The sequence below is a fragment of the Leishmania panamensis genome (genome assembly GCF_000755165.1).
Source record: "Leishmania panamensis strain MHOM/PA/94/PSC-1 chromosome 29 sequence".
NCBI lineage: Eukaryota > Euglenozoa > Kinetoplastea > Trypanosomatida > Trypanosomatidae > Leishmania > Leishmania panamensis.
Window position 1 is genome coordinate 428,671 of NC_025875.1, and position 8,315 is coordinate 436,985.

Sequence of the window (8,315 nt, forward strand, 5' to 3'; positions counted from 1 at the left end):
GATACATTTCTCTCATAAGGACCCACGCCTTCGTCGTTGTATACCAACCTACCTACGCACATCCGGAGACTTCTCCACGTACCGTTCCCCAGTCCAGACGCCTCCTCCCTCGTTGTCTGGGTATCATCATCTCCCTCCCTCCCCCTCTCTCTATTCCCTTTTAGTTTCTCCCTTCTTCTTGTCTTTGTCTGCCCGCTCTTGAGCTCCGTGGCACACACTTCTCGTGCTTGTGCGTGCCTCTGCTTGTGCACTGCGCTGCTCACGTATATCTAGCCGCCCTTGATTAGCACGCATTCACACGCATCGTCACAACTCGAGAGAAGACAGAATAATTCAACGAAAAAGACGCAAACGAACAGGAAGAGCACAAGTCTCACGTCTACCTTCTCATCTTAAGCGTTGTCTCCTTTGAAAAGCCACACCGGCTTACCTCCATTACACCCTCTCTTTTTCTGTTCGTTATTGGTTTACTACGAGTAATCCGGTTGACGGTTGTGTGTCGGGTTTATTCGCGTGCGAGCCGGAGCGAGCAAAAAGGATAGCGTTCACCTCTCTCCTGTTTAGGTGTGTCTCTGTGTTCCCCTGTTCAGTGTTAGGCAAACACCGTCGTCTCTGTCTCCGCGCTTCTTTCCTCTCTTTTCTTTTGCTTCTGTTTTGAGAGCGTTAACGAGAAATCGCCAAGGGGCTGCTGATTTCACGCACAAACGCACACCGCCACCATCACCACCGCATTTGTTTTGCTCTTCCTTCCTGCTCCATTGCCAGTGGAGGGAAGAGAGGCCGCTCCCAGCTGTGCTGCTACCACCTCAATTCTTTTCCACTTTCCCCCCTGCTATCTTCTCTGTCGTTGAGCGTCATCGCCCTCTCTGCACACGCGCCTCTGTGTGCTGCGTTGTATTCTTTGGTTGTGGTGTGGATGCGTCATTCAAAGCGAATCGGCGTTTTTTTTTTGTTCAGGTGTACTTCCGCCGTCGTGTGTGTGTGTGTGTGTGCACACGTGCTTGACTGCCCTTAGCTTTTTCTTGCAGTGAATTTCTTCTTTCTCTTTTAGTTTCTGCGCAGCCCACTCCCCTAACTCCTCTGTCTCTCTCGCCTGACTTAACCTTTGTCGACCCTTGATACAGATAATACCCCCCTTTCTTTAACTTGCTGCTCTGCTAAGACAGGCACGAGCATCTACCCTTATCTTTTCCCCACTCGATTCATTCCGCTGGGCACACCCTTTTCATCTCCACATCCTTTATTTTTTTTTTTTTGCTAGGCGTCACCACCTCTTCACAATCTCTATCGGAGCAAAGCACTGCGCTGTTTGGGCGTTCTCACTTTCTTTTTACAGTCCTTCACTCCATCGACGATACACCTCGAGCGAGGCACGCGCACATCCTCACGGCGACGGCAAGAAGAGTTGTTGCTTAACAAAATCTAGTTGCAGAGGTTTTTATCTTCTTGTTTGCGCTCTTAGTTTCACAGAAGATAACCCCCTTTTTCTACACATACCGCCACGCGCAGCCTCGCGCGCACGCTCTCTTTCTCTACCTTTTCTTTGTTGGAAGTGAGCTCAGTCTCTGCAGCTCATCTCTCTCGCTATAGTTTCAGCGGTTTTTCTTAAAATAGCTCCCTCGTGCATTTCTTTTCTCTCTTCCTCTTTTCCTCACCCGCCTCCCCATTCTCCTTCCCCGCCCTTCTTTCTCTTGTCTTTTGCTGTTCCTCTTTGCATTTTCCCCACCTCCGCCCACGTGCTTTCTTCCATCTTCAGCACCACCACCTACCCTTCCCGCCTTCCTCCTCACGAATCCGCCGTTTGCTTCCAGCATCACTGCGATTATAACAGAAAAAAAAGCGACGAGGATCTCCTGTTATACTTTTACCGCCACGGCCACGGCTTCTCGTTCGTTCGTGCCTGTGCGCTTCCTGTTGCTTTTCGGCTCTCTGTATTCCTATCTAAACATCACTATAAAAGTGTGCGTACCTTTTCTCTTCCGCATCTTCTTGTTGTTCTCTCTTGTCCCTTTTTTTTGTTCGTTCTCTTCGGGGAGTTATACGCAGCAAAGTACATCTTAGCGCACACCTTCATCGGATTCGTCACCCGACGCGATCTTGCGTCTCTCTCTCTTTGTGTGTGTGCGCTCTTCAGCCTGTTTTTCTCGTTTGGCTGAGTTTTCTTTTTTTTTTCTTATTCCTCCGTCACAGACTTTCATTACTTCGCACTGGCACGTCCTGCACTCGTGTACCTCGAGCCCCTTTCTTTGCCTCTCGTGGCCCCTCTCTTGTCCCTTTCACTTCTTCTCTTGTTCTCTTTTGTCTGATTCTCCCACCACAGCCCGCAGCGTGTCTCCTTGCCGTTCTTACGATCGAGCTGGCGGGCAAAAAAAAGAGAAATCGTCTCTCCCCCTTGCTTGCTCACCTTGGTGTGCTCTTTCTCGCTACACGGCCGCACAAGGGGACCCACCTCCGGCACCGCAACGTGTTCACCCCATGCACACTCTCTCATTCAGTCCAGCCACCTGCGCCTACCCATTTATTCACAAGGGCCATGGCGCAGCGGAGGTCCAAGCGAGCAGCATGAGCGGCAGCCTTGGTGTGGCTGACACCATGCATACTGCAGAGCACGGTGCTGTTATCGCTGCGGTGCAGCAGGGATGTGGCAGTATCTTTCAGCCTCTGGTGATGGCCTACGCGCAGTCCTACAGCGGCGATGCTGGCGATGTGATTCAGAGCGTTGCTACCGCCTACGGCGGCAGTTACACTCCGTCTTTCCACTCCCTTGAGCTCCCGGCAGCCACACCGCCGCCGCAATATCAGTCCGACTTCTACGCCGCCGCGGCCGCGGTCCAAGCGAACGACTACTACTACTATTCCTCTCAACCTCGCTACGCCGAGTCGCCGCTGACTTTGGCAGAGCTGTACAGCGCCAGCGTCGGTAGTGCCAGCCCGGTGTTGGGGTACGGGCCGACAACTTCCATCACCGGTATAAGTGGGTGTGGGTACATGGACGAGGCTACCGGCTCCGTCCTCAGCAGCGTCAGCTTCAGCGGTTCGCGCTTCCCTCAGTGGTATTTGCCCCGCGGGTACTGCCCTATGCCGTGCACCAACGTTGTTGGCGATAGCTGCAGCAGTGCCTATGGGCCATACGCCGATTGCGCAAGCACTGGCATTACACCTACCACACTCTCGATGGGGCCAAACTCCACGCAGGAGGAGATGCTTAGCAGCCAGGATGGACGGTTGCATTACGCCGTGATGCCGCAGCCGCCACGACTCGCGCCCCAGCCGACCTTTGGCACTCTGACCCCGTTTGCGCTGCCTCCATCGTACGCAGCCGCATCCGCTGGAAATGATGGACATGTGATTGGTGTGCGTCCCACATCCCCGTCTGGCATGCGGGAGTCGTCGTCCTCAGCCTCCTTACCCATAACCTCGCCCGCGTCCAGGGCGGCGCGAACCCCGCAGTTCCTACCGTACGACGGCCGCGCCTACGGGATTCCACCGTGTAAGGCACAGATCAGCAGCGCCGATGCCGCGGCCTCTGTGGGGCAGTGCCTGCTCATAACTTCTACCCAGGGTGGAGGCTATAGCTCGGCAGACGCTGTCCAGCCCATCTGCGTCTCAGTGCGGAAGCCGGGCCCGCTGCATCCCATGCCCGTGTACCCTCTCCAGGCGTCTCCTTTCATACCTCATGCCTTGCCGCACAACCATTGGGTGAGCACCGGTGATACTGGTACTGTGTCAGAGTCGGCAGAGCGGTACTGCTCACCAGAGGAAAGCGCGCTGCTGGCGGACGTGCATGCACGCCTGGCACAGCAGCACCGATCCTCGCAGCTGCTTAAGCAGCGCGCCTTGGCTCAGAGGGCTGGTCTTAAGCCGCTGTCACGCGCCGACTTCGTCGTTCTTGCCAAAGTACCGGCCTCAGGAAAGAAAGTCGGCGTCAGAAGCACTAGTCACGACAGTGCCTCTCTCAGCATTATGACTGCTGAGGAGGCGACGGTGGCGAGGCTGTCACCTATTCCACAAATTCCAACCGTAGGCGATATCGATGCCGAGGCATCTGACCAGTCGGTGTGGGAAGGCGCTGATGCTGCTGTGCAGGCCCCCACTCAGGATGCTCTGGATCGGGTATTGACAGTGCCCGGTGTCTTATGGCGGCATGACCCGTATAGCCGCAACGTACTGCCTCAAGCCCAGGCAACCGTCGAGAGTGACAGCAGCGGGACGACCAGCACGTCGTACTTCTCGCTGCCCTCTAGCCCCCACGTCGCACGCGCCGCTCTCGGCTTCTCTGACCGCGGTGACGCCACTGCTAGCGTCACGCAGCCCCCTCGCTCGACCGACATCTCGGCTCGTACGAACGCCAGCAGCAGTGACAGCGCCGACGGCATGCGACCCAGCACCCGTCGCCTGCCAACAAAGAAGGTGTGCGTACGGCATTATGTGGGCCCCAACGGCGACTCGTCGCTCAGTCACGAGCGCAGCGGAGCTGTCGGCACGCTTCTGAGTGTGAGGGAGGCGCCCAGCGCGGCTGTTCCCATGACTCTATGTGCGGATGGTTCCTCCATACTACAGCGTCACTCAGCATTTGTGGATGACGATGACGAAGGCCCAGCTCCTACGATCCCTCCGGAGATAGCACCAGCGGCTGTGCTCACAGCTACGGCCCCGGTGCATGCGAAGCATAGCAAGCTGCCGGTGCCGAAGCCGCGCTCGAAACAAATGCGCCTCTCTTCATGGACCAGAGGCAAGAAGGTGGGCATCCCCAACGAGCACTCTGACGCGCCCACCGCTGCTTCGTCCTCGGTTTCGTCTGCATCTGGGGGACTCGAAGCGTCGCACTTGAAGTCGCCATCGGGACTCGCTGTCGTAACTCCGACTGAAGGATATGGTAGCGCGGATACCTCGGCGGCTTCCAGCGCAGCCGCTGTCTTAACTGACCCCGCTGCTTCGGCAATGGCGCGACCAGAGGTCCACCGTCCAGGCGCATACTCTTCTCCCTTAGACATCAGGACGAGGCTCTCCGCGTACCAGCCGGCGTCGAGGTGGGCGTGGAGGCTGCGCAGCTCGCGCGTGTACCCCCTGCCGCAGCCGGCGGAGATGGACACGGCGGAGAACGACGTGCTTGTCGATTCCCTAGCGGATCTCGATACGAGCTGCCTTGCCCGCTTGTGGCGCAATCTGGATTTGAGCGGCTGCTTCCGTGATGCGCTGGAACGCCGCCGACGCGTGATCGGGCCAGGAAGCAACAGCTCTATCCGCGTACTAAACCGCATGATACCCCTCACTCGCCGCCTGATGAACCGCCGGCGAGGTCTGGAGGCTGGGAAAGGAAACGGGCGGTGCTTTACCGTGTTGAGAGAGTCGGAGATGAAGTACGTGTGCCTCCTGCAGCACCGCTTCCGCAGGAGCACCGCTGTCGCAGCTGAACACTACGCTCCTGGTACGATGGTGGTCGTGGATGGAGATATGGGCATCGACACCGGCGTTGTCAAGCTATCCATGACGCGCAACGAGTACGAGGCTATGACAGATGCTCAGCGACGTGCTGCGCACCTCGTCGTACACCTGGAATTCGCACTTGCCTCCTCCATCCACCGTGCAGCCCACGCCAACGAGGTCCTGGTGCATAACAACACGCAGGCTCCCCTTGAGGAGTCAACGCTAGACTTCCTACAGTATCTGACCACGCAACCGCACCTGTTTCAGAGCTGCCGTGTGGAGTGGATGCGCTTTGTGGATGTGGAGTTCCAGGCGGATGGGCAGAAGCTCTATGTGCACTACACCTGCGATACTCCGGTGCGCTTTATCGAGCTGGCCACGTTTCTCAACCACATCTTTCACTGCCGCATCTGGATGAAGATGCTCAGGACGGACGAGCGGTAAGTGGATGATGGTGTCTGTAGCACCCGCCTCTCTCGTGTTCCCCTCACCCCTCCTCCCTAAGCTTTCTTTCTCTTTCTGTGTTATAGCCCAATGCTCCCCTCGTATTCTCTCCTTCTCTCGCACTTCTCGCTCGCCCTTGCTGAGACATGTGCAGTTTACATTGCAGCGCTCACACACAAACTTCATCAAGGACGGTGCGCGCGGTCGACTTTGTTTTTTGTTCTTCTGTGTGTTGTGCAGCTGTTGTTCTCCTTTTCGTTTTGCGCTGCCCTCAACCTGTACGTGCTCGGGTCTCTGCACGGGCATCGTTGATCCGCTCACCCCTTTGTTTCTTCGTTCACCTCTCACCGTTTCTCTCAACGCCGTTTCTTCGTGTGTTTTACTCACCTATATTCTTCTTCTTTTCGCAGAGGACGCCGATTGCTCGCCTCGCCACTCCCCCTTCCTCTTTCCCTCCCTCTCTCTCTCTCTCTCTCCCTCCCTCCCTCCGCCGCATGGACTCGCTATGTAGTGCCAGTGCCAGAGGGTGTGCACCTCGGTCCTCATACACGAAGCGCGCTTGATGCATAGGTGTACTTGTGCTCTTTCTGCGCAATTGTCTCGAACGCCATATATTAATTGTTTTTTTCACTGTTTCTACTTCATCTTTCCATCTCACGGCTTTACTCTCTCTCTCCCTCTGTGTATGAGTGCGTATGTGCGTGTATCTCTGAGCTCGTCTGATCAGCCTTCCCACTCATCCTGTGGCGGTGTGTTGTTTGTGCTCTTTCTCGTTTCTCCCTTCTCTTCCCATGCCGCTTGTCTTTTCTCCTTTCGTGTCTCTCGCGTGTGACACCGCGAGTGTGCCTGCTTGCGTGTACGCGTACGCGTGAGTCAGATACACCAGCATGACTGAAGAAGCACGTAAACATGTCCGTTGCCTCATGTTTTTCTTTCGCTTGCGCTTCTCTGTGGACAACGTCTCTCTCTCTGTATGTGTCGCCAGACCTGCCGCGCGTGAGTACGACTACGGACGACTTTTACTGCTTTGAGCTTTTATTGATAGTTTTATTCTTTCCCTGTGCAACACGGCTGCAACTGCCCAGTCCTTCCTTATCGTTCTGTCCGTTGTGCTTCTTCCACCCCTCTGCTGGCGTTCAGACAGGACGGCGTGCACACCGATTTTCTGAACCCCCCCTTTTCTAAGGCTCAAGCTGTAGAAGGCAGCAATACCACACCAAAAGACAACGCCAGGCCTTAGTAACCAGGCACGGATTCTACCCTCTCCCGCTCTGCTGTTCTCGCTCACCCTCTCTTCCGGTAGTTCGACTGTGTGTGTGTGTGTGTGTGTGTCTTTGGACCCATGCCCGTCTTTGGATGCCTCTTTTCCTGCGTCCCCCCTTCTCGCTGTCCCTTTACCATTGCCCCCTCCCTCCCTCCCTCTCCCTCTTTTTTTTTTTGTCAAGGAGGGTAGTGGAGAGGGGTGTATCGCGCACGAGAGGGGGGAGGGGGGAGGAGGGGGGGAGCAGAAGAAGGGCCGCGTGTTACTTGCACGCCTCATGAAGCTCGTGTGAGTTGTTCTGTTGCGGAGCCATACCCATTGAGGTGGTAGCCTGCGCAGAATCACGTATCCTTTTTTTTTTTCTTTCGAAGCTCCCCGTCTCTGTCTCTCACGAGGATGATGGTGTCGGATAGCTTATCACTCGCTTCTCTCTCTCCCTTGCAATATCGAACGACGCATCTACGCCCAGGCACATGCGCGTTCTCGACTGCAGGCATTTCATGTGTACTTAGAGGCATATGTCAATGCCGATGCGTCTCTACGTGAAGCATGCGCTTGATAGCGTGGGAGTGAACAATACATTCGCTCCTAAAACGAAAAAAAAACAAGAGATGACACTACGCCAAGTAAGTGAGATAGCGGCTGATGTTCATGTCATCACCTTCACCTGGGGTGAGTGGGCGTCTGCCTGTGCGCTTACCTTCTGTGGTGGTTATCGTTTTCTTCTGTTTCGCATTTCCTTTGCGGTGCTCGGCTTACATGTTTACTCTCTTGTTCTATGATGTGTTTTCTCTTTCCCGCGTGTATTGTCACTTTTACACTGAGTGCGCTGCTTTCATTTGTGAGTCTGCAGGTGACACGCTGCTGTTCTCTCTTCTTTGCCCCGCTCCCCCCTCCTCTTTAAAAAACTTGGGTGCTCTTGCCATTCTGTCAGAGCTCGCCATCGACATCTGACGATGTCATCTTCTACCACGTCCTTGCCTCTCTTTCTCTCACCTCTACTGCTCTTCTCTCTTCTCCGCCGCTGCACATGTGAGGCAAACGTGTGGGGCATGTGACTTCCCTTTTCTTGTTTTGTGGCTCTGCTTCTTTTCTTCAACGTTTCTCACGTAGATTGGCTTGTGTCCTTGTGTTCTATACATATACATATATATATATATATATATATATATATATATATATG

The 8,315-nt window shown here is 55.1% G+C and overlaps 1 protein-coding gene across 1 annotated transcript; it reads left to right on the top strand.

The window, feature by feature from the left end:
- Positions 1-2,475: 2,475 nt before the first annotated feature.
- LPMP_291150 (hypothetical protein) lies at positions 2,476-5,871 on the top strand (the record flags this gene model as incomplete). The annotated part of the gene is made up of 1 exon (XM_010702421.1): positions 2,476-5,871. The coding sequence occupies one exon, from the start codon at positions 2,476-2,478 to the stop codon at positions 5,869-5,871; it is 3,396 nt and encodes a 1,131-aa protein (XP_010700723.1).
- Positions 5,872-8,315: the final 2,444 nt, after the last annotated feature.